Raw genomic sequence first — 26,552 nt, 5'->3', positions numbered from 1 at the left:
AGCCCATCTGGCCTGTCCACAAAGGCACGTGTACGCACACGCACAGTACATGCACACGCAGGCATGCACACACATACATGTCATGTATGTACACACATATGCATATAGTCACCCATACATGCCACACAAGTGTATGCACACATACACACGTCCCACATGTACACACACATACAAAAGCACCTTTGCCACGTGATCAGGATTTCCCACTCTGATTTGTGCCTTCAAGACTTTCTCTGAGCTTCTGCTGCTTTTAAAAGCTTCTCACAGGTTAGCCTGGCCCAAAAGACCAAAAATCGTATGTTCTCCCTCGTATGCGGACATTAGATCAAGGGCAAACACAACAATGGGATTGGACTATGAGCACATGATAAAAGCTTCAGCATACAAGGAAGGGGTGAGGATAGGTAAGACACCTAAAAAATTAGCTAGCATTTGTTGCCCTCAACTCAGAGAAACTAAAGCAGATACCTTGAAAGCAACTGAGGCCAATAGGAAAAGGGGACCAGGAACTAGAGAAAAGGTTAGATCAAAAAGAATTAACCTAGAAGGTAACACCCACACACAGGAAATCAATGTGAGTCAACTCCCTGTATAGCTATCCTTATCTCAACCAGCAAAAACCCTTGTTCCTTCCTATTATTGCTTATACTCTCTCTACAACAAAATTAGAGATAAGGGCAAAATAGTTTCTGCTGGGTATTGAGGGGGTGGGGGGGAGAGGGAGGGGGCGGAGTGGGTGGTAAGGGAGGGGGTGGGGGCAGGGGGGAGAAATGACCCAAGCCTTGTATGCACATATGAATAATAAAAAATAAATAAATAAATAAAAATAAAAGCTTCTCACAGAAGCCTCCGTGGTGGGTGAGCCAGAAAGCAGTGAGTGAACTTGACTTAGGACTGTCCTGGTCTCCCTGCTGCGCCACAGTCAGCAGTTGAAACCTATTTTCTCTTGGTTTTGCCTAGTGGAGACAGGAAGAAAAGCTTTGCTTTGGAGAAATGCTGTTCAGATCAGGGCTGGTCCCATGGGGTGGAGATGACCCAGGAGGATTCTGCACAGAGCCACTGGGTACAGGAGATTTCACACTGCTCAGCTCACGGGGGAGCCCTATCTCATCCTGGCTCCCTGAGGAGGAGGCTGATCTGACGAGGCCTGCTCCATTCCAGCACAAATGTCTGGCTTCCACCCACTGAGCACAGGGCCCTTGATGCCTACAGGTGCAGGGAGAAGGCTGGACATGGTCTTGCATCACACAGACACCTCTGACAGAGCACCTGCTATTCCCCTTGCTGAGAACTGTCTGAGGAACAGCTCAGGGACTACAGCACCTCATGAGTGGGGACAGATGGCCATACTGTGAAGTACAGCATTGCAGGCCTGGACTCTGACCAGCCCCCTTCTCCTGGAGCTATCCTCTAGCATGGCAACCTCCCCTCACTCACAGAAACCCACATGAGAATGTGAACCCTGCCTAAGGGCCCACCATGCCTGTGTCCTGCAAAGTCAGGCCGACCACTGCCAACATATGCCTTGGGGCTGCACAGAACCGAGGGCAGAAGGAACAGAAGCTGGGGGAGAGAACAGGGATGTCAGAACCTAAAGGAAAGTCTCACAATCTCAACGGCTCTGGCTCCTAGGATGTCCTGGATATCCAGCTTTCTTCCAGCCCTCTCTGCCTCTAGGCCCAAGCCTGACATGGAGTCAGTATGTTTTTCTAATCAAGGATCCTAAGTCATATTTAGGTCCTCTGGGGACGTGGCACCACAGAAAATGAGACATGTAGAAGATCCCCTGGGCATGGGTCCTGCGGGGGGGCCTGGAAGTTTGAGTCGGAGGGTTGGGAGAGGTAACCCAGATACAGACCAGCAGAGGTGACCATGGAAATATCTAAGAAAGAAATCCAATTCGTGGTTTTAAATCTTCCTACAAATAAAACTCCAGGCCCAGATGGTCTTGCCCGTGGATTCTAACATTAAAGGCAGAAGCAATGCTAACCCTACACAGAGTCTCCCAGCAAATTAAAGAAGTGAAGATGCTCTTCAACTCACTCTAGATCCCAGCATTACCCTGCTACCCAAACCAAAGAAGGGCATCGCAAGAAAGGACAACTACTGTCCAATGTTCCTATAAAAACTTTAGCAAATCAAAGCTGACAATGAGGCAAAAGGATTGTACCTCATGACCAAGGGTAATTCACCCCAGGAATGCAAGGTTGGGTTAACATCTATCAGTCAATGCAATTATCACATTAACAGCCTAAAACAGAAAAACTTGTATGATTTTCCCAAAAGATGGAGAAAAAGCACTTGAGAAAATTCCACATCTGTTCTTGGAGGCTCTGGCTGATTTTAAAATGCAGGAAATACAGGACATAACCAATGTACAATGGAAGCCTATTCAGAATTGTCACAATGAATCCCCCCTGTACAATGAATATATCCTAATAAAAATGGGGAAAAAAGAAACACAAGACATCCTATTGAAAAGGAGAAGTAAAACTGTCTTATTCTCAGATGATAAGACCATCATCTCTGTAGAAAATCTGATGAAGTCTTCGGAAAAACTACCAAAGAGTAACAAAGTGAGTTTAGCAAGGTTGTAGGGTAGAAAACTAATGTACAAAAGTCAAATTGTATTTTAATATATTAGCAATGAGCAAGTGAAAATTGAAATTATAACACAATACTATTTATAATAGCATCAAAATACAAAATACTCAGGAATAAATCTGACAAGTCAGGAGATCTGAACAATAAAAACCATAAAACTGCTGAGAGAAAAAAGACCTAAATAAATAGATTCATGAGTCAGAAGACCGATATATCAAGATGCTGACCCTTCCCAAATTGATATACAAATTCCATACAATTCAAAATTCCAGCATGCTTTCTTTTTCTTTTTTTTTTTCCTGCAAAAATTGACAACTTGTGGTATAAACCTATAATTCCAGCATGCAGAAGTCAACGCAGGAGGATTGCAAGTTCAAGGCCATACTGAGCTACCCAGTGAATCAAGACCAAATGAAGACTGTCTAAAAAGAGAAAAGAAAACATTTGCAACCTGGTTCTGAAATTTACATTCCTATAGAGAGGATGCAGAATAGTGAAAGAACTTTGAGAACGATCAGAGTTAGAGACCACCCTATGTGACTTCAGGGCTTATCCTGAAGATGTCACACTTAAGACAGGTGGCAAACAAATCAATGGAAAGGCCCGAGAGTCCAGAACTAAACCCACCTGGTTCTTAACCTGCAAAGGCAAGTCAGTGGAGAAAGGACAGTCTTTTCCAAAACCATTCTGAAAGAATTGGCTTTCCTTATACAAAACAAAACTGACCCATGGCTTACACAATATAAAAAATTAACTCCAAACGGCATCAGACCCAGATATAAAACCAAAAAGCATATAACTTCCAGAAGGAAAAATAGGGAAAACATTGTGACTTTGGGTTATGACAATAATTTTTAGATATGACATCAAAAATCACAATTCATAAAAAATATACAAGTTGGACCTCATTAAAAAAGAACTGCTCTTTGGAGATAATGTTGGGGTGAAAAAGCAGAGAGACTGGGAGAAAACCAGTGTCTGCAAATCACATATCTGGTAAAAGACCCGCAGCCAGAATACATAAAGAAACAAATAACCCAACACAGAAATAAACAAAAGAAACAGCCAAAGATTTTACCAAAGAACATTTATCAATGGTAAATATCATATGAGAGACGCTCCTGAGGTCACTGTGCATTGGGGAAATGCAAATTAAAAACACCATGAACTAAAGTCAAAAAGACCAACCAGGTCAAGTGCTGGTGAGGACATGGAGGAACCAGAGCAATGCTGCTCTTTGTTATATGGTGGGTATTTTTCAGTAGAGCTGTTTAATGCAGTTTTTAAAACACCAGACCATGTTATCCCAGTGTTTGCATGTCACCCCTCTCTGACACTGTTCCTCTGTAGCAGGGAGGAGGATCAGAAGAAAACAAACTAGGCCTGAGTTCTGATAAAGTAGCAGGGAGGTAGGGATAGCATAGCAAATAAAACCTGAGGAATCTGAACATGGAGAGGGTCACGTAGCACTGGGGAGGGGAAAGTCACCATAGCAGTAGGGTAAAGTAGCCTACAGAATTGAATATAACCATATGTGGATTGGACCTTGCTTTTTGCTTCTGCATCCTGCTTGCAAGGGTCTATAAGGTGAGATCCCTTTATTCTCTGGGCTCAGCCTTTGGACATGAGTCCTCTGGGTCTATGCCACCACAATAAAATATTTCTTCCTGCTAAACTGTCTCAGTGTCCCATATCTCACCTTGAGATTCCCGCAACACCTCCACTGAAAGATTTCCTGCCCACCCTTCCAGGCAAAGCTTTCTGCGGCTCCTCATGCCCACCTCCTCCTCTCCTTTCCCTCCCATCCCTCACCTTGGTCTCTGCTGGACTTAGTACCTAGGACACCTTCCCCTGCCTTTTCTGTCACTCAAGCAAGACCCCACCAAGTAGGAGCCTCCCTTGACTACTGTCCCTAAGAAGCTGCCCCCTCCAGCAGCGTCCAGCTTAGGAACTGATTCTGATGTCTTCCTGGCACTGGAGGATGTGACAGAGAAGAAGGAGTAGGTTGGGGTGGCAGTGAGAAGACCAGGTTGGAGGGAGAAGTTGTAGTCACAGGCAGAGGGGACCGTCATGGGGGACCCTTGCTGCCCCCGCAGGCCTCCCCACACTGGCTGTGAATTGGGGGAGGGCCATCGGCTAGAAGGACAGCACTTCTCCCAGGACCTCCCTCTCCTGAGCGCCTCCTGTATATGGTTCTCCACTGCAGGGTTCTCGCAGTCCCTCAGCTGGCACTGTGCTCACCCAGGTGGCATGGCTGATGCCAATGAGGGGCCCAGGAAGAACCCAGTCCTCTCCCCCGGTCTGTGCTTGGCAGATCAGCCTAGGTCTTGTTCCCAGCTTCCCCCCGTCAGTCCCCAGAGCACTTGTGAAGGTTTGACTTGATCCAGTCATTCTGTCTTTCAGTCATTCTTATTTCTCCTTCCAGGTAGCATCATGCAGAGTGTAGATGTTGTAGTATTTCTTGCAGGGCCTCTCGGACATCTGAGTGGGGAACAGGGCTGTAGTGGGCAGACCAGTACCCAGAACCTGACCCCATATGGCTACTGTGGAATTGCACAGCCTGATGGAGAAGGGTTAGGGTAGGGCCTGCTGCCCAAATCAGACCGAGTCTCCCTGTCATCCCCATGCCAAAGCTGGTCCTCTGTTAAGCCCCAGCAGCCCTTCCACCTGAGGCAGCCCTTGTCCTCAGAGACTGCAGGAAAGCCCAGCAATGGGGACAGGTGCTGCTCGGGTCACTGGGTGGTCAGTCAGCGCTGGCACCCTTACTAGTCTCGTGCCTTGACTCATCTCCCCTTTCCTTTGAAGGAGCAGCTCAGGACTAGTCTTTGGGGCACCCCCAACAGCCTCCAAAAGCTGTGGGTGTCATCCTGATGTGGAAGGGAAGCACATCCTCCCAGGCCACCAAGGCCAGAGCACAGCAGTGGCCCTAGGATGAGACTCCGGGGCTGACCTAGGGCATTGGGAAGCTAAGCCCTGACACTTGTCTATAGGGCAGGATTTGGTGGTGGACAATCAGGGCAAGTCAGAGGTACCACCAGCGTGGGGACAGGTGACTCATCACTCAACTGCTCCTTTACTGATGTGCTGGCTAGCCCCTGCCCTCCCCTGGCTGGACACTGGGAGTGGGCTGAGTGAGGCCTGAAGGACCCTCCATGCCATTGCCTGGAGGGATCCTAAGGGAACCTCAATTAGCCAATTCCCCCACTGGGAAAAGGGTGCACAGGGCCTGGGAGTGCTGGGGTTACCCTTCACATAACACGGGAAATAGGCTCCTCTCTTAGTCAGCTGGGCATCCAGGACCCCAGTGCTCCTGAACCAGGGTCTCCACCCCACCAAAGGTCAGAGGAACTCAGGCCACAGCATGGAGGACAGTGAGGCACCTGCTGGAGAAGGAGCCAGAAAGGGAAAGAGCGAGCTGAATGTAAGCCAGAAGCAAGGATCCCTATCTGTCATCAACCACTGACCCCACCTAGTGGTCACCTTGCTGCTGGGGAGCCAGGTCTGGGAGATAATGAAATCCAGGCTGTGACGAGGGAGGCAAAGTCAGGAGGAAAAACAACAAAGATGTCAAGGAATAGCCACAAGGAGGGAGGAGAGGAACCACAGAGCTAGCACAGCTGAGTACGAATGGCAACACTGGCAGGTATGGTCAGTACTGCTAGAGGAATGACAGCGGGGAAGGAGGGAAGGCAAGTAACTGTGGTGAAAGACGTGGTCAGCCCTCCTTGTGCCACGCCGCTCCTTCCTCCTCAAGGTGCTGTGAGGGCTGAGGACTCTCACTGGCCCGCTTTGCAGGTTTAGGTCACAAAGCCTGTCCAAGGGCACCGCTTTCTTCCCTGTTCCTACCTCCTGTGACTGCACAGGGGCTGGACACGCCCCTCAGGGCTCTTCCCAGGAAGCCAGCAAGCCTCCAGCAATGGATGTCTGCCAGCTCCAGGCCACAGGACAAAGGAACACACAGTCAGAGCACATCCCCAGTGTTGGATGTGCCAAGGACTGTCTTACATGATTCTTATCATTCCACTCAAACAGCAGTCAGAGAGGCGCACAGACAGCATGAAGGATGGGAGGCAGGTGGGGGTGACCCGCTATACTCTCAAATGCAGCCACAGTGATGAATAATGAGATCAGGTCTGCCTGATCAGGACTGAGAGTTTCAGGTCAGCCTGGGCTACATAGGGAAACCCTGTCTCAAAGCAAACAAGCAAACCATAACAGGCCAGACTGTCCAGACCTCTGAGGCAGGTTCCAAGCCTTACCTGGCACTACACTTCAGGGTTGCAGGACTGATGGGGAAATAGAAAACAACATGCAACCAGGAGGTGGGGAGCAGTGCGGCACACGGCTCACAGGGGAGGAAAGGAAGACAGGAGCACAAAAGTGGAGCCCAGCGGAAAGACCTCACACCTCCCTGAGGTGACTCCACCGCCAAGGCGAGTCTAAAGAAATGATCCACGGCCACCAAGGAACCATACAGAGGATAATTTAACACAGAAATGGAAAAAAAAAAGAATAAATTACAGGTTATATTTAAAACAGAGTAATATTCAATAAAATTGTGTCTTCAAGAAACTTGTGGAACAATGGTCATAATATCATTTTCAGTGAATAAAAATAAAAACAACTCATCAGATGTGGGATAATTTTTATTTCCTTCTTATGTCCTTTTTAATGTTTCCCAAAGTTTCTACAATGAATGGGGATCATGTTTATCACCAGAAAAAAAGAGAAGTCAGTGTCACGTTCATCGCGCACACCTCAGCACGTCCCGGGAAAGGGCAGAAGTCGGCTGTGGTGTTTTCGTCCTCTGACAAGTACCTGATGGAGTCAACTCCAAGAACATGGAACGTTCTAGATCACGGAGGTGAGGCTGGATGAAGGAAAACAAGCTTTTAAAAAAAATGTCAACTTTGCCCAAGAAGATTCATCTGTGACCATGAAAAGATAGGAAATAAGGCAGAAGAGGGCACATGATTATGTCATTGTCTGCCATAGTCACTGCCCCACTGCCCCAGAGAGGGGCCTTCCTGGCTGGGCCTAGCTCCTGGTCTCCAGGCCGTGCGCCACCTGGCCTGCGTCGGTCCCTGTGGCAGGGGCAACCTTGGTTTCCACTTTCAGGCTGTCTTCTCCCCGGGTAGAAACACACGTTCCAGCACTCTGGGCAGGGGGGCTCTGGTCTTGTGGGGGGAGCAGGGCGGGGGGGCTCTTGCCACAGCTCCCTGCATTGTCTTCATTTACAGCTCATGGATGATTTTGGACTCACGCAGGGGACCGAAGCCCGTGAGCACAGGGTCTGCCCAGTCTTCACCATGAATCCTGCATCACACATCCCAGGGGCCACAGAGGCACCTGCTGGTCAGTGCTTCACAGGGAGGGCAGAGGTGATGGCCCCTTCCAGGCATGATCAGCTGAGGCAGACATCAGCCTCTTGATCTCAGCCTTCCAGCTACATAACGGGAGGACAGCCACACTGTTTGTGTTAGGTCACATGTGTCACCGGAGAACCTTTCCTGGACATTACTGACACTGACCAGACCTTCTATCTCACTGCATTTCGGTGAACTTTCTGCCTGTGTGCAGCTGGCCTTTTATGTTTCACAACACACACCTCGGTGTTGGTGTGTGTCCTTAGACAGGCCACGCTGACTGGTTCCTTGGTGGGCCTGCAGAGCCTGGCTCCGCCCATAGGAGTGTGTTCCTGACACACAGGAATGGCTGAGTGAATGAGGCTCCCTTGCAGGTGCTGCCTGTGCACAGGGCAAGGCCCACTGCAGAGTGAGTTGGCCTGCCTGCTCCAGCGCAGCCCAGGGGCACTGCTGTCTGAGGTCCTGGACCAAATGCATGGCTGCCCTTAATCACCAGGCCAGTAGCCACACACTTCTTCTCAGACCCTCTGCATCTTCTAGAAAGTATTCCTGAAAGAGGGGATGTCTCTTCACAGCTGAGCTCCAGCATCTGTGCTAGAGATGTATCTGTCCACCCACGAGGCTTATGTGAAGAGCAGTGTCCATGAAGGGAGAAACTTCTAGATAAAGTCAGTGTTCTTTGGGTGTCACCTAGACGAACAGCAAAAGGATAGGTCAAAAGCCAAAAAACCCTCAAAACCCTCTCCCGCCAAAGAGTTTATGGTGGTTTTGGGTCGGTCGTGGGAAGACAGCTCACTCACCAATGAACTGAGCTGGAGGTCCGGGGCAGAAAGCTGGAGCAGCCTTTTAGAAGTTGACTCATTCCACTGGCCGTGGCTGTGAAGTGTGGCCTGCCTCTGAAAAACGGCCTTATGCAGCCCAGGCGAGGGCGTCCATGAGCCGTCCACGGCAGCACTGTCTGTGACAGCAGGAGTCTGGACACAGCCACAGCCAGCACCGGGGCCTGAATGAGTGCACGGTGGCCCAGCCACAGGAGGCTCTACTCAGCTGTGAAGAAAGTGGGGACGTCTCCAGAAAGGGCCCTGGCGAGGCTGTGGGCTGGAGGGACAGAGGAATAGTGGGGAAGAACATTTGGAGCAGACGGCGCTTTGCCAAACTGTGGAGGTTGGGGTACACAGCTGCATGTCCATCGCTGTGTCTTTCCCCAGATTTCGACAAATTGAAGGATAAACTATAAAAACTGTAAAGCCTGTTCCTTCTAGGGGCAGGAAAGAATAATGACATCCCTTCAGACAGACTTCTATGGGTATATCTTATGGTGTAGATTTGACTGGAAACCACGTAACCATTCTGCACTCAATGTTGAACTCAATTTAAGTAGCAATCTCTATGTATCTAATGCAAAGTCAACCAAATTAACCCACAGTGAGTAAAACTGGTGGCAGAACCTCAAGAGAGGACCATTTTGAGTGACTAAAACAACCAGTTGACTGCATATTCTAGTGGATTCTGTCCTAAAGACAGAAAAATAACTGTTAGCCGGGCGCAGGTGGCTCACGCCACTAGCTATGTGGGAGGCTGAGATCAGGAGGATCATGATTTGAGGCCAGCCCAGGCAAATAGTTTGTGAGATCCCATCTCTAAAATAACCAAACCAAAAGGGAATGGAGGTTTGGCTCAAGTGGTAGAGTGCCTGCTTTGCAAGTGCAAAGCCCTGAGTTCAAATTCCAGTCCCAACCAAAATAATAGCAATAACAATAACTGTTAAAAAATATTAGATGATATTAAGTGCTGGCAGGGATGTGGAGAAGCTGGAACCTTATGTGAAAATGGAGGAACCTCAGCCACCTGGGAAAGCTGTTTGACAGTTCCTCACACCAATTCCACTCTCAGATAGAAGAACAAAACATTCATCCACACAAAAACTCGTACACAAATTGTCACATCAACACTATGTAATACAGATAAAAGAACACACACCCATCAGCTGGTGAGTGGATCACGTGAGGTGGTCTCTCTACTCAGTGGGTAATATTCAGCCATAAAAGGGAGCAAAGTACCATTTGGGCTGCAGTGTGGATGGCGATCCTTGAACACGTCGTGCTCAGTGGGAGTGGCTGGACACAAAAGGCCATGTATTATGTGTTTCCGTTCACTGTGTCCAGAGGCAGCAAATCCAGAGATAGCAGATTAGAGGTTACCCGGGGCTGGGGAGGAGGCTGGCGGGGGAGGCTGGAGGGAGACTGTCTGCAGAAGTAGCTACGGTGCACCCCGGCAGTCCAACCCCACAGGGCAGCAGAGCAAAGGACTGTGCAGTGGACAAGAGGCCTCCCACACACTACCTGCAAAGTCAGTGGCCACATGCTGCCCAGGGGAGGATGAGGCACAGGAAGGAGGCATCTCTCCTGAGCCCAGAAGCCCCTCCCCCTGGTATGAGGAACCCTCTTTCCAGACTTTCTGGGCTCTCTGCTCTGTCCCCTCCTCTGTCCCAATCCTACTGCCTGTTCCCCTGTGCCTAGCTCCTAGGCCTTCAGGCTCAGCTTCTCCCCTCCCTGCCCAGGCAGGTCCTGGTAAGAGGGGCTCTCCTCTTGAGATACCACAACCATGCATGATGACCCAGACTGGGCCCACACATTTCCCTCCCGACACCCAAAGTCAAAGGCAAAGCAGGCTCTAACGTTGCCATGAGGGATGTTTGTTGACAGACCCAGGTGGGGGGAACAAGGAAAGAGCACCTTGGGATCCTTCAGGCCCCTGCCCCACTCTTCTGCTTCTACAGAGAAGGGAGGCAGGGCCCGTGGGTGGAAGGGGGATCCATAGGGAAGCCTCCTCACCTCCCCTTCTGCAGGGAGAGGAGTCTGGAGTCCTGGGATTATGGCCTGAGAATTTGCCAGGAGTTGTCCTGGGACCCTACCAAGGCCTCCGAGCTCCACACCCACTGCCAAGGGTCTAAGCCCCTCCTTTCAGACCTGTATAAGCCCAGCAGGTACAGGGGTCAGCAAAGAGAAGTGGACAGTGTGCTCAGCCATGGCCCACAGGACCAGGCTAGGCACAGCACTACAGCCTCCTCCCACTGCACAGGCCACCCACTTGTAGGTCACGCCAAACTGGCATGAGCCCCAGCGGTGAAAAGGGGTGGACCCAGGGCTTGGCCCAGCGCCTGTGTCACCTGAAAGGTGCAGGGAACATCAGATAAAGGAGGTAATGCCCCTAAGGGTCATTTCTGCTTAACTTCCTTTAGGGTGGGTGCCTCTAGGTACAGTCCGCCTCTGTGTCCCCTCACACACTGACCACACACCTCGGCCTGAGCCCAGCACCCGCCAGTGGCCAAGAAACTCCACTGGGAAAATATCTCAGGGCTTTGAAAACTGACCAGTACAATATGTCCCAAATGCAAAGAGGGTAAGTCCAGCCCCTGGAGCACAACCAGCCCTTACCTGGAGCCCGACAGGTACTGAGGCTCTACCTGGGCCGTTTCTCTTCTCGGACATTGCCCCCTGGCTGCAGATGGTTTCCCTGGGTCCAGCTCTTGGGCCTCAGGCTCCTTCTGGTGGCTTGCAACCTCACCGTCTCCTCGCAACCCGTTAGCTGTGTCCACCTGAGGACCTGAGGTGTGTGCCAGGCACTTGTTGGAAGCAGGGTCTTTGGGCTCCTGCTGGCCAGAGGCATCTTCTGAGGGCAGGGCAACCTTGGGGGCAGGTTGGACCTCATCCAGTCTCTCAGGGCCCTTGTCACTGGCCTTTGCTAAGCCTGTGGCAGGGTAAGAGGCACTGATGATGCTCCCTGGGCCACACTTCTCCCGCAAGTGCTCCACTGTGTCCTCTCTGCCGTCCCCACAGCTTCCACAACACACACAGGAATGGAGGAGGCAGTTGGTGGCCGCCGTGCTAAGTTTGTTGGAGCTGTCCCCATTGCCCTCGACCCTGGGCTCCAGAGAGGAAAGGCCATGGCCTGGGGCTTCCTGGGTGGCCACAGCAGAGTCCAAGGAGGCAGATGATTTGGGATTGAAGATGACTGTGGCTGACAGCTTCATGCCTCCTGTCCGGTGGGCGATCATCTCAGCCATCTCAGCATCGTCTCCACTCACCTCCCAGCCATCCAGGGACAAATGCGAGTCCTGGCAGCTGCAGGAGGTGGCGCCTGCGAGACTGGCCAGCCTTATCTTGTCATCCTCGATGTTGTTATTGGTCCAGTCCTCCTTTTCTGTGATAGGAGTGCTGACCTCTGCCCCTCCACTCTGCCCACCCTGCTCTCTCTCTTGGGCATTGGCTCGGGTGCTACCCGCCCACCCAAGAGGGCCACCTGGGGACTCAGGCCCGGAGGGGACCTCGGCCACCTCCACATCATCCATGAAGAACACCCGCTCCTCCTCATCACTGCCTGACTTCAGCTGTGCTCTGCCTGGAGAAGCCTCCCCCCGGGGACTGCCCTCGGCCCCCGACCTGTGTGCTGGGGACTGGCAGGCACTGGGTGGTGACAACAGCGATGACATCTCGTCCCCAGCCCTGTGGACCATGCGGCTGAGCTCCTCTAGCTCCTGGTCATCGTACTGCATGGAGCAGGCCAGCTCTGCCTCCGGGTCTCTGGCCTTGACTGAAAGCGACTCCTCGGGTGGAAGGGGTGCAGAAAAGGCAGGTGCCAGGGCAGTGGGCGCCTGGGCATCTGCCCGCAGGGGCAGCTCTACGTCCTGGGAGACACAGAGGCTCCGCTCCAGCGTGTGCAGCTCCTCCTCCGTCAGTGCCTGCAGCAAATCCCTACAGGGTCAATCAAGACAAAAGTAAGCATGACGGTCCCAAGGGCCACAGCAGCCTTCTGGCCAAGAGTGGGTGCAGGCTCTATAGTCTGTATTAGCGGGAAGGCAGGGGTGAGTGCCTGCACTGAACCCACACAGTTCCCAGGATGGGAGGGTGCCGGCCGGCTGAGATTCTAGGAGGGTTTCCTTCTTAAAATTGACATTCTGGAACCACTCATTGAGAACAAGAAAGCCCTGATTCTTAGGTACATGTCAACTGAGTTAATAAAATCTTTTTACTTTTTTTCTATCTGTACTGGGCTTTGAACTCAGGGCCGCTCACTTACTAGGCAGGCACTCTCCCTGCCGAGCCATACCCTTCACCCTTTCTTGCTTAAGTTGTTTTTCAGGTAGGGTATTTCAGTTTTTCTCTGGGTCAGCCTGGACCTTCAACCTCCTATCCATGCCTCGTACATAGCTCAGATTACAGATGCACACCACCACGCCCATCTTACTGATTGAAATGGAGTGTAGCTTTTTGCATAAACTGGCCTGAAATCTCAAGTCTCCCAATCTTCACCTACCAAATAGCTGGGATTACAGGTGAGATAGTTGAGTGAGGCAGATAATAAAGAAATATTTGGGTGTTTTGGGTTTTTTTTTTTTTTTTGGCAGCATTGAGGTTTGAACTCAGGGTCTCACGCTTGCTAGGCAGGAGCTCTACCACTTGAGCTACTTCACCAGCCCTGTTGATTTGTGTTGGGTATTTTTTTGTTTTGTTTTGTCAGATGTGTTGGGCATTTTTGAGATAGGGTCTTGTGAACTCTTTGCCTGGGTTGGCTTCGAACCACGATCTTCCTGATCTCTGACTCTTGAGTAGCTTGGATTACAGGCATGAGCCACCAGCACCTGACTCTTCAGCACTTCAAATATGAATCATTTCATGGCCTGCTGCCTTCCACTGTTTTTGTTTGTTTATTTTTAAAGAAGGTAACTATCTTACGTTTCTTTCAAAGACTTATGACTTTTTTCTCTTGCTTGTTTTTTGGAAATGTCACTATGATTTACCCAGGTATGTTTTTTGTTTTTCTTGCTTCTGGCTTTTTGGAGCCTCCTGATCTAGAAGTAGATTGCTCATCAGTTTTGGGAAACTTGGTCATTATCTCTTTGAATGTTGCTCCTGCCCGTTCTCTCTCCTGGTTTTCCTGGGACTCCAACCACATGTGTTGGGTGTCTGGGGAGCATTGTGCACATCTCCCCAGCTCTGCTGGTGTTTCCTCCTTGTTTTTTCTTTTCCTTGCACTTTCTTTCCCCTCTCTGTGTCTCAGTTTAGGCCTCCTTTGCTGGGCCATCCTCAAATTCATTACTTGTGGTTCTTCTGGGTCTAAGCTGCTATCAACTCCACCCACCATGTCCTTGTTTTCAGATTCTCAATTTTCTTGGCTCTAGAATGTCATTTTTTTTAAATGAATTTTAATTCTCTAAGTTCTCCATGCTCTTATGCCATTTCTCTCTTTCTTCCATTTTCCTTAGAATATGACTCATAACTGTGTTCGAGTCCTGGTGCGTTAACCCTCACTGGGTCGCGGCATCACCTGTCTGGCTTTTCCCTCAACTGTCAATCATTTGCTCGTACCCCGCACGTTTTTAGCAGTTTGGGGGTTACGTGACAGACACCGGTGTAAGACAGCCTACAGGTGACGGGTTGAGACCGAGCAGCACCTTCAGTCTAGTTACTGCTGCTCTGACCCTCGTGGGTCTCTGTCTTCCAAGACCCCAAAGTCTGCCAGAAACCAGCTCTGCCCTCTGGGTTCCAGCTCAGCCTCTGGTTCCCTGCTCTGTGTAGCTTTGAACTCTGACAGGGGGAGGCTGGCGGTGAGTTTGAGGCCTCCTGAGCATCTCAGAACAGCGGGGAACCTTCAGGAGTTTTCTGCCCCCATCCCTCCTCTCCCACCTTGGCAGGTGGCCTGCCTGATGCCCCTGGCTCCCCTGTGTGACAACAGGCCTGTGCCACTGGGTTTCCTCCAGAGAGTTTTGGACAAGCATCGATGGCCACCTGAGTGCTCAGTGCTTCCTGGGAAAGAAGAGCCAGACAAGATGGCCAGCCCACCCTCCCCACAAAGGCTCCCTCTTCTCGGGTTTTGGTTTATCCAGTCCTCACTTGTACAGTTCAGTGGTCTTTAAATGATTTTTCAAACTTATCCAATTTTTTTCCTAGTACTTATGACTGGAAAATGACTACAGCCTGAGGCAGACTACAGCCAAGGCAGAAGCCTCACCTGCATTTATTTATTTATTTACTTATTCGTTTGGTGGTGGTTCTGCAGTTTGAACTCGGGTCTTATGCTTGCTAGGCAGGCCCTCTACCACATGAGTCACCCCACTACTCCTCATCTGCATTTTTAAAAAAGTTGTGGAGATGCCTGGTCATGTTTGCTTATATTTAATAGTGGTCATTTGTTAAAATATCCACTCACAAAACTTCATCTTGTTCATTATTACTTTGCAACAGACTCCAAGTCCATGTTTAGCACTCTAGTTACCTTCCTCTGGCTCTTCTTTCTCAGGAGTGGCACACAACCCTAAGATGAAGGCTTCTGTGTTCTGAAGTTCTTTTTATAAACATCAGAAGACAGTGATGATCTCACCCTTGAAGGAGCAAAGACCACCTGCCAATGCTGCAAGAGCGCGAGACTCCATCCACAAGGGAAGTTCACAGCTATGGTCACTTCCCACTGTCTGGACTCGTAACACCTCTGGCTCCTCACAGGGCAGGATTCTCTGCTCTCTGTGTCCCCAAAGGAATTCTGGCCCTGGCTGGCTGTGCCTGAGGCCGCCCTGTGCCAGGCAGGTCTAAGGAGGCCTTGGGATGTTCTATTGGACCTGGGGAAGATGTTGCAAAGCCCCTTGGAGATTACTTCACTAGCACCCAGAGACCAGGGCCATGGGAAGAAATACCTGGATGTCCAAGGCCACAGGGCTAGAGAGACACTCAGAGGACCAGTGTCCATGCCAAGAAACCACTCCTGGGCTCTGTCAGCTCAGGGATGCCACTGGGCAGAGAACTCAGCCAACAGGACAGAAAGCTCTTGCATTTTCAAAGGACTCCAATGCTTCAACACAAACTTTAAAAAAATAATTAAAGGCAAAGACCAACATTTGAGCATCACTGACTGGAAAGAAGGAAACTGGGGCTTTTGATGTCAAAGGTAAACCTGAGGAAGTATGAAGTCTACTACTCCCTAAAGCCCAGCACAGAAGAGCTACTGACCACAAGAGAGGCCTGGGCACAGCAAAAGCAAGACCAGCCTGGACCATCATAGGGTCATGTACAACCTGTGAGGAAAACTACTGGCCCTGAAGACGTGAAGGGCACTAAACCCTTGCAACCAGAACCCTCCCCTTCTCCCGACCTTCTCCTCCTATCTCCCCCTTTTCTCTCTCCCCATTCCTGCCCCGTCCTCACCTTATTTTCCGTAGCAATGTGTGGAAGGGTCGGAACAGCTCAGACATGTCCTCCACCTTGCGGTCCAAGTTCAGGGGTCCATCCGCATAGACCACAAGGCCACTGTATTGGAGACACACAAGTCGGTCTGGTTAGATGCTGTGGCTCTCTGAGTGAGCTTCGGATGCCCCAGCTTCAACACAGAAGCTCGCTAGGACCCACAGCAACCCTGCTCAGTGCAGTTATAGCCTTGTTTTTTACCTCTCGTAACTGAATCTTAAGTAAGTTTGGAACAGGCAATGAAAATTATTACCCAGATTTGATCACCTTTTCAAGTTGATTAGCTATGACTATGGCAGGGATCACAAATAATCCTAGAATATATTTGCGCACATCAGTGTTGCGATCAGAGAAATTAGCATCAAGATTTGTTACTAAAATCCACCTCCCTGAAAATGGAACAATTTATGGAGGCTCCTGAAAATCAGATCTGAAACCATCTGCTCCAGAAGCTGACCCAAGCTGAGACCAACGTCCCACATGGGTCTCCCGTCACCCTTCAGAACAAAAGCTGGAGAACTGAGGTCCTGCACGGGTCACTCGTCACCCTTCATGACGGAAGCTGGAGAACTAAGGTTCCACACAGGTCCCGTCACCCTTCAGGACAGGAAGCAATGTCACGTTGCCCCCCGACAGTACTGACCTCTCCAGTTGTCCACCATGCCTCCACAGGCACTCCCTCCCCTCAGCATCTGCTGATGGCCAGCCTTGCTCAGATGTCACACCTGGATGGCCCTGATTCTGTCATCTCTTTTCCTCTGCAGGCACCACCACAGCTGCCACCCCTTGCCCAGCTCCAACTGTGCCTCCATCAGCAGGTCCTGACTCGTCTCTTCCCAAAAGCACCATCTCCATCACCCTGCTCTGGGTGCTTCCTCCTGGGTGTCTTGGGACAGACAGCTTAAGTCCTGGCATGTCTTGAGTACCAAGGGAATGTCCACTTGTTCTCTTGCTTCTTCATCAGAGCACAGACGAGAGCCACTCAGGCTTGTCTGCACTGAGAGCTCCTGCTTGTCTCTCTGCAGATGTGACAGGGCCTTCATGTGACAGACATGTCACCTCCTCCCATGGGGTCCCCATCAGTGTGAGAACAGTCTTTTGTAACATATCCAGTTCAGTGAGAAAAACTAGAAGAAGGGACTGTTTTTCAGGAAAGATATGGCTGGGTCATCTTCTGGGGCATGGTGGTGGTGAACAGTGGCAACGGCTCTGCCAAGTGGCTGTCTGACTCACACTGTGGGCAGCAAAAGAGTCTGTGCAGTAAGGAGGGACTGTGTCCTAAGCACATAGATAGGAGTAGAGGACAGTCAGGCTGGGCTTCCCTGATGTTTATCTGTTTTATGGACCTTCCATGAGCTGACCGTTCCAATGAAATGAACAGAATTCAGGGGACAATTTCACAAGACAGAACCTTACAGGTGAACCAAGTGGCCTCAGGACACTGGCAGAGTAAAAGTGGACAGAAAGGGTATGTGGGGGTGTGAATGCTGCCCTGTCCCCAGCAACCCCCAAAGTTCCATCTTTCAGAAAGCCAAGAAGGGGACAGAAAGAGTCCCAGACTTGGAAGCCCCACCCCACCCTGAGCAGAGAGTCCTGCCTGCTGTGCCTGGATGTAGCCCTGAGATGACCAGTCTCCTGAGCATCTGCACCTCTAGATGCCTTGTGGTGGCATGGCAAGAGGCAAGGCGCAGGGGTCAGCTGCCCCAGAAGAGCACCGAGAAGGGGCCATGGCCCACAGGACCTGACATGGTCCCAGGGCTCATCTGGGGCCTCTAGAAAGAACCTATTAATAAGGATGGTTCAGTGCACTGACCAACAGGCTACTGGGTCCCCCTGCCCTTGGGCAGTGAAGGGGCCTCAGAATGTTCCCTCGGCAGCATCCCAGGGCCCAGCGGTGTGTCTGTGCCACACTCTGGAGCTCTCAGAGCACCAGGTGCTCGGTGCTGGCCCACTGATCTGCTCAGTGGCTCTGGGAAGTGCCTAGACCACATAGAGAAGCAAGGAGAAGATGCACAGAACAGCCAAGCTGTCAGTGTCCCTGCAGACAAGGCCAAGGTTGGCCACTGGGTCCCAGGAGGAACTCAGCAAAGGCCTGCACAATGTCTAACTGGCCCATACACTGGGCCCTCAGGGTTCATGGACGTGTGCCTGGTGGCAGCTGGAGGCTCAGGGCATACCTGGGCCCAGGATATCCAGGTGGGAACCAGGAAGTGGCTAGAAACTGAGGCCAGGAAGGAGCACCCAGAAGAAATGGTTGGGTCTGATGCAGCTGTGACTACAGCTACTGCCCGACAGGCTTGGGGTGCAGGCATTGTGCCATAGTGGGACACTCAGGCCTATTTCTTGCCTCACTGAGGAGAGGAAGGGCAGCAGCACACGCTGAGCCTCTAGGCCGCTGCAAGGGTGGGTGAGATGGAATTCACATAACCACTCTTAGTAAAGTATGTAACACGGTGCCATTTAGTGTGTGCACTGCTGGTTTCAAACCTTTCCATCACCCCACAAGAACACTCTTTAAGGAAACACCCCATACTTCCTGCCCCCACCTGACTTTCTGGCTGTAGGAATTTGCCTAACCAGGACATTTTATACAAATCAAATCACACAGTCCATGCCCTTCTGCACCTGGCTTCTTTCACTTCGCACCATCCTTTTTACGGGCAATGCTTCATTGTGTACATTTACAACTTCTTTATCCGTTCATCCCTCGGTGGGCATTGGTTACTTCCACTTTTAGGCTGTTATGAATAATGCTGACACGAATGTTCTTGTACATCTGCGTGGACAAGTTTTCATGTCTCGTGGGTATGTGCCTAGGAGGGTATATGGGACTACCATATGGACCATATCATTGTTTGACCTTTTTCTTTGGGGGGGTGGTACTGGAAACTCAGAGCCGCACACTTGCTAGGCAACCACTCTACCAATTGAGCCACTCTGCCAGCCCTTTTGTGTTGGTTGTTTTTGAGATAGGGTCTCTATACCCAGGCTGGCCTGACATCTGGACATAATACTCCCATTTGCACTTCCCTGTGTAGCTGGGATGACGTGTGACAGTGCACCCAGCTATTGATTGACATGGGGACTCAACATTTTTCCTGGGCTGGTCTGGAACCTAATCCTCTGATCTCTACCTCCCGAGTAGCTAGGATTACAGGCAGGAGCCACCACGCCGCGTCTCTTTTGTTTTTCTTTCTTTTTCTTTTTCTTTCTTTTTTTTTTTTTTTGTATTATCGTTGAGTCTTGCTATATAGCCCAGACTGGCCTCAAACTCAAGATCCTCCTGCCTCAGTCTTCTGAGTGCTGAGATTACGTATGTGAGCCACCACGCCTGTCTCTGTTTTGCTGTTAATGCTTTTTTTGTTGCTTTGCTTTTTGCATGGTACTTGGGTTTGAACGCAAGGCCTCACGCTTGATAGGCAAGAGCTCTACCACTTGAGTCACAACACAGTCCACTTGCTTTAGTTATCTTTCAGGTAGGTTCTGTGTTTTTGTCTAGGGGCAGCCTCAGACTATGATCCTCCTACCCACAGCCTCCCATCTCCTGCATAGCTGAGATCACAGGCACATACCACCATACCCAGCTTATTGACTGAGACGGGTCTTGCTAACTTTTTACCCAGGCTGGCCTCTAACCATGATCCTCCCAATCTCTGCCTCTCTAGTAGCTGGGATTATAGGCATGAGCCACCGCAACCAGCTGGTGCTAGTGATTTTGAATTATTTGAGAACATGGATATTCACCTCTTGCATTAGTCAGGAGGAGAGGGAGGGAGGGAAGGTAGGAAGGAGGGAGAGAGAAAAAGGGCTAGAGAGATTTTTAAGGATTGGTTTACAGGTTGGAGAGGCTGGCTCGTGGGGACTCAAGGAAGCTGCTGATGGTGCAGCTCGAGACTAATGATAAGCTACTCAGGAGGTGGAGATCAGAATTGTGATTCAAAGCTATCCAGGGCAAAAAGTTAGTGGGACCTCATTTCAACCAACAAGCCAGGTATGGGGGTGCCTCCCTGTGACCCCAGCTACATGGGAGGCATAGGTAGGAGGATCTCAGTCAAGGCTGACACATACAGAAACTCACAACCTTATCTGAAAAATAACTAAAGCAAAACAAGGGCTGAAGGAGTGGCTCAAGTGGTAGAGCGCCTTCCTGGCAAGTGTGAGGCCCTGAGTTCAAACCCCAGTACCACTGTAGGCTGCTGTGGTCTACATGGGCAGATCTGTGCATGCTCTGCCTATGGTGAACACATACTGTGAGACAGGAGGGAGGAAGGGAGGAGCTGTGGCCAACAGAAGGGGTCGGGCCAGGAGTGGGGGCAGGTCAGAGAACTAGGTCAGAACAGGTAGACATGGGAAGTGCCCCATGTTTGTGCTCAGGTGAGGACAAGGGAGGGAGATTGTGCAGATAGAGCCCAGGCAAGGCCAGGTGTGAACAAGTGGGCTCCTAGGCAAGCAGCACCACTGACCAGGTCCATCATAGCCTGTCAGATTGGGACTGAGAAGTGACCACTGGGTCTACAGGTTTTAGTTTCTTTATTCTTTTAAAGGAACTGTTTCAAGATCAATTCCTTAAAATAAAACCAGTTTGTCCAAGTCTGAGCCATGGGGAGACCTACACTCTCTGGACACAATTCCCTCCCTCATAGGCATTTCAGTATCCCTAGGACAAGCATGAAGCTGGGTATACAGCAATCACTCAATGCATGCTCATTGTATGAGCACAGGAATGAGCAAATCCTCAGCTGGCCTCTACCTGGGCAGCTATGGCCTGTATGTGTCTGGCCTAGAGTAAGGGACCACTGGGCTTCAGATCCTCCAAGGACCCAGTGACCATTCCACAGGGCAACCTAAAAAAGTAGTCTGTTTTTGACCTGATTGCTCAGGTCCACAGCCTGGCTACAAGGCCAGAGACCTGCTCTTCCTTCACGCTTATTACCTGAGCCTCCCTCAGTTTCCGGGGGATCCCCTCAGCTCCTTCCTAGGCCCTGCCTGTGGCCTGAGTCCAGAGCCACTTGGTGCCAGTTCCTCCAGGAGGGGGAGGAACTGCCCCCACCCACAGAAGCCCAGCCCTCATTAAGTTCCAGGCCACAGGCTCTGGGTGGGCTATAACCCTGTTGTCAGCAGGGTGGACCCTGAGGCTAGCACACAGTGACACTGGTCACTGATGGCGATGGAGGCTGGTAAAGAGCTAAACAAACATGGGTAACAGACTCCAGCGTGAAACCAGAACGGTGTGTGTATGTTTGGGGTGGGGTGGGGTGTCTGATCCCTTCATTTATTTTAAGACTGAGGTGCTGCCCAAGGAAGATCTGAACCCTCTGAATCACTTCCCTCTGCCCGCATAGGGCCAGGCAGGCAGCTGGTAGAGAGGGACACCCTTAGACATGCATAGCCCAGGATGGCAGAGCTTTTTGGCCCTCAGACCCCATCAGCTGCTCTGCGATGGGGCCACGGATGGGTGCTATGCTTCAAAGAACTGTTAAAAAGAAAACCAGGGTTTCCCATGACACCTGCTCTTGAGGAAACACTCAGAGATCCCATCCTGGAGCGAAAGTAGGAGGTGCTCAAGACCCCATGCCACATCACCCTGGCCACTGAGGACATCCAGTCCTCCAGCTTAACATCCTAAGGTGAAGGGGAATCCCCAAATTCTACTGATTAAGGGTATTTCAAAGTGCCATTCCACCAGACATGACAGTACATGCCTGTAATCCCAGCACTCAGATGGCTGGGGCAGAGGACAGTGATCAAGGTCAGCCTGGGCTATATTGTGAGACCATCTGAAAAACAAAAAGCAAATTAAAATAAAATAAAGTAAGAGTCCTGCCCTTCATGTTTGAACCCTGTGAGAAAGAAAGGACAACAAGAGGCGGGGGACGTGGCCTGAGTGGTTAGAGGGTTCTAGAAAAGCTGCTGGGGCCAGACAGCACCCAAACACCAGCCTGGAGGCCTCCCCAGAAAGTACCTGAGGACAGGTGAGCAGCAGGCCTGGCTGGGGTGGGTAAATTCATGCCAGTGCCCTGCGCTTCTCCCCCTGCACAGCTTGTCCCTGTGGTGAGGGGGGCATAGCCATCCACTGCAGGCCCAGGACGAGGACCCTGTCCTGACACACCAGCAGTGCCCCATGCTCCCACTCTGCACCCCCACGTCCCACGGAGCAGAGTCTCCGGGGCCTCAGTGTGCTGCTATGTGTGCTATGCTCCAGGGTTCCCAGGGAGCCTCAGTGCAGCCTCTCCACAGCCTGGGCCTGGACCTGGCCTGGTCTCTGTGCCCACCGTGCCCTCCCCAGGGCCACATCACTGACAAAAACATCTCCAACAGGCACCTGGCCCCAGGATTCCCCACCCCCACTCTGCTCAGCTCTGCACCTGCGTGCGAGCTGCCCACTGGGCTGCCTCCCTCACACATCCTTCCTCCTCTTGCCTCTGTGACCATCCCTGTGTGGCAAGAGTCAAAGTGTGCATAAGCAGCTGTAGAACAAGCTCCATACACCTGGGCTCTGCCCTTGACCCTGAGAAGCTCAGAAATGGTCAGCAAGTGACTAGCATGTCCTGTCTCGGTACATTCAAGGACCCATGAGCTGCCTTGACAGCTTTGACCCTGCAAGGCCCCCAACCTGTGAAATCCTTGCTCTCCCCAAATTCTCCCCACCTTGCTATTGGGAAAAGATTCCCTCTAGGTGTCCCATCTACCAGCCAGGCTGCAGCACACTTGTCTTCAGCCTAATGGGCTCAACATCCCTACCAGCCCAGAAATTATCCAAGCAAACCAATCACTACAAAGTCCATCTCCCATGCCCCACTCGGCCACCATGCTCCCGAGTGTACCTGAGTGGCCCTGTGTGGTATGCAGTCCACCTCCCCCAGGCTGTGAGTACCTGTGGTGAGCAGACTGCTGATCTCACCTGTCTAGTGTCAGGTGGCCAGGACCCAGCCATCATGCACTGGTTAGGGTGGGAGATCCCTTCTTCAGGGAGGACAGCAGGCTGGTCTGGTGACTGCTCTGAGGGCTGAACAGCCACTGCTGGCCGGCTGTAGGAACCATTTTTAATACTCAGAAGGGGCCTGGCACTATCAGACTAGACAGTCCTACCAGAACTCTGCTTCATGACAGTCCCCAGCAGGAGGACACTCACCACACAATGGCCAGCCTGGGGATGGTGAACATGAGGGCTGGCTCATAGTCATCGATCATGTCCTGGGTCAAGTACCCGAAGTCCAGGGCCCTGGCCGAGGGAAAGAGGGAGTCAGCAGGGCGTCCATGGGTCAGATCCGAGTGTGGGGAGAACAGTACACTCAACCCTCGCTTAGCAGACAGGTCAGAAGGGTGGACCTCCACCACTATAGCCCTCACACATGCAAAGAGCTGATGCTGGAGAAAAAGGGCACACCACTCAGGCAGAGGTGACTGAGGCTCAGGCTTCCATCTTTCCTTCTGCCTGCTCCCACCTCTGTCCCAGGAAGGGATGGAGTACACTGGGAGGTGAGTTATCCAGGAGAGAATATATTTTGTTCCAGTGAGTGTCTGTTGTGACATCCCACAGGACAAAACAAGGGTCATCCAGTCAATGCTTTCCTTACCCAGGAAATCTAGTGCCAAGAACAAACATGGGACAAAAATATTCCCCAAACATCTGATACATCCTGAGAAGCTGGGTTATTTTCACTCCCCAGCCACACGCAGATGGCTTCTTTGACACCCAGTGAGCAGGTGCTGCTGTTGTCAGGACTTCAAAATAAAAGGTATTTTCTGTCACCTTGTTTTCTGGCAATTTGAAATATCTCTCAAAGCATATTGTCTTTTAAAAATAACAAACTTATGGTGTGACTCAGTCAATTTCAAAACTTACAATACCATAGCACAATTAAATCAGAGAAATACCCCAGGTGAACTCTTGGCCCCAAAATCTGCTTAGAAAATCTGACTTCAGGACTGGAGATGTGGCTCAAGCAGTAGAGCACCTGCTTTGCAAGCAGAGAGCCCTGAGTTCAAACATCAGTCCCACCAAAAAAAAGAAAAGAAAATCTGACTTCAAAATACTGCATAAGGCCTGAGAAGGCAGGTGACCCCCACCCCCCATTCTCCCCCTACCCAGGGACCGTGCTCAGCAGGCTTGAGGTCCACAAAGACCCACCACAGGCTCTGGAGGTGAGAAGCCAGGAGCAGTGGAAAGGAGAGGGGAGGAGGGAGGGGAAGCCTGGGCAGCTGAGCCTTCTGCTCTGTCTTCTGTCATGTCACTCCACCTGCAGCAGGTGCTTTCTGGACCACAGCAGAGGCAACCTGGACGAAGTAGACGAGTCAGGGTATACCCTCTGCCCTCAGTGAGAAGGATGTGGTAGGAGTGGCAGCAGGCTGCAGCTTTCCCGCCTGGGCATCCCAGACAAGGCCTGACCTCGGCTGCCTCCATGAGGCCTGGCATGGTGCAGGAGAAGCAGCTGTCCTCACCTCTCCACAGTCTCGCAGAACAGCACGATGACCTCCTGCTGCACATAGTACTCCCTGGGAGACTTCACGGGCACCATGGCTGAGACGTAGCTGCAAACACAAGGTGTGTCAGGCTCTAGGGCCATCCGGGTCTCCTGAAGAAGGGTCTCAAAATTAAATCCACCACTCTCAACGCTGCCCTAAGGCCCACGATGTGCAGACCCCTGCTAGACCCCTTTGTCACACCTCCTCTTGCCTCTGCATGGAGCCCCCCAGGAGTTAAATGCGCCAACAGATGGCAACAAATTCCCTGACTCCTCCCTCTACAGAATTCTCTAGTTGGAAACACAGAATGGCCCCCAAAGAGAGGGCACCCCCAGACTCAGGGCAAAGGCTAGGACTCCCCACACCCACAGCACACTTTCGGGGTCCTCAGGGTCACCTCAGCTCGAACTCGGCAAACAGGACATCGAAGTGCCTCAGTGCCTCCCTCATCTTCTCCGTGTAGGTGTTGAGGTCCCGCAGCGCCTGGTCACGGAGGGTACCCCGCACGTCTTCCAGGCTGCGGGTGAGCTCCTTAGCCAGAGGCCGCATGGCTATGCTCTCAAGCTCACGATTCATAATGATGGAACCCGCGGCCAGGCACTGCAGACAGGAGAACAGGCTTGGGAGAGTCCAGAGTTTCTAGGGAACTTGACCCTGCACACCCTGGGCCCTCAGCACCCATCTTCTCTCTGGGCCAGGACCCGACACCCACACCTGGTCCCCTCTCCCAACGCTCCTCCTAACTTTGAGCAACAAAGGCAACAATAACAAGTGCCCAAGTGTCTCTTATTACAACCCACTTGATGTCCACATGGACCCAAGAGGCAGGCAGGAGGACCCCAGTGATGTGACTCATGCCCCCTCCCAGGCCAGCCACGGGGTGACTGTTGTGAGGCCAGAAGCTCCCAGAGGCCACACCAAGAGCTGTGCCCTCAGCACAGTGCAGCAAGGCTGACCCACCTCTCCAGGCATGTGCTGTTTATGGAGGTCACAGAGGCCTCCTGTACACACTCAGGCTCAGAGAAACCGATGGCCCTCAGAACCCAGACTCAAGCCCATGAGATCCCGCGGCTCCAGCTGGCGAGGAGGCCTCTGTGTCCACACATCCCCAGCATCTGCCTGGGCCTCTTGGTCAACACTCAGTAACCTGGGGTTTTGCCAATTGCTCTTAGGCCAGGAGTGGAGGGTTGTAGCTAGCCCCCGGGTGGGCCTCTTGGGGTGTGGACATTCATCCACTGGCTGGGCCTTTGCCAGGTTGGGGCAGAACGAAGCAACCAGTCCACTGGCAATGACCAGTCAGGACAAGAAGCAATTTCCTGAGTGGACAAGGGAGAGGACTGCTGGTTTCCCAGGCCAACCCTGGAGCTATAGGTACTGAACCACACTTGGAGGGATGGGACCCCAGTGCACATGTGCCAGCCAGGCTGGTAGGGCAGGACCCAGGGCCCACTTCACAGAGGTGAACACTGAGGCTGTGGGGCCCAGCCTGCTGGGGCCATAGAACCCTGGGCAGATGGTCCAGAGGGGGCGGGGGTGGAAGGATGGGGTGGATAGAAGGACGAGGTAAACCAGGGCACAAAGTGGGCAGATTCAGGGATGCATGGGGGTCAGGGAGGATGGGAACAGCACAGACAGGTGGTAGGTAACAGTCTGACCCCTGGGTCCCCAACATCTCAAAAGCACAGCCGAGGGTGTTCCCTTGGTGAAGGAAGCTGGACAGACACTGGTCCTCCCACCTCACGGGGGGTGCCTCAGTTTCCTCATTGGAAGATGAAGATAAAGACATGATGGACTATTGTGAGACGTGATGAATGAGGCCCTCCAGGAGAGGCCCCCTCCCTCTGACATCATTGCTATGGGTTGGGGAGGAGGACCACCA

At 51.6% G+C, this 26,552-nt stretch overlaps 1 protein-coding gene across 7 annotated transcripts in view; it reads right to left on the bottom strand.

Moving 5' to 3' along the window:
- Zfyve28 (zinc finger FYVE-type containing 28) overlaps positions 1–26,552 on the bottom strand; it is a 113,668-nt gene that overhangs the window by 19,955 nt on the left and 67,161 nt on the right. For 2 of the 7 annotated variants that reach the window (XM_074042740.1, XM_074042739.1), the window contains exons 4-8: positions 25,071–25,273; positions 24,650–24,739; positions 23,340–23,429; positions 16,169–16,270; positions 11,408–12,724 (exon numbers count right to left, since the gene is read on the bottom strand). In XM_074042740.1, coding sequence (XP_073898841.1) covers positions 11,408–12,724; positions 16,169–16,270; positions 23,340–23,429; positions 24,650–24,739; positions 25,071–25,273 — 1,802 coding nt within the window. Of the gene's footprint in view, positions 1–798; positions 9,069–9,090; positions 10,126–11,407; positions 12,725–16,168; positions 16,271–16,856; positions 23,236–23,339; positions 23,430–24,649; positions 24,740–25,070; positions 25,274–26,552 lie in introns of those variants that run through there. The other 5 variants (XR_012435894.1, XM_074042742.1, XM_074042741.1 and 2 more) reach the window with 5 other exon arrangements.

The sequence above is a fragment of the Castor canadensis genome, chromosome 9 (assembly GCF_047511655.1).
Source record: "Castor canadensis chromosome 9, mCasCan1.hap1v2, whole genome shotgun sequence".
Lineage (NCBI taxonomy): Eukaryota > Metazoa > Chordata > Mammalia > Rodentia > Castoridae > Castor > Castor canadensis.
This window is presented reverse-complemented; position numbering and strand designations above follow the sequence as displayed.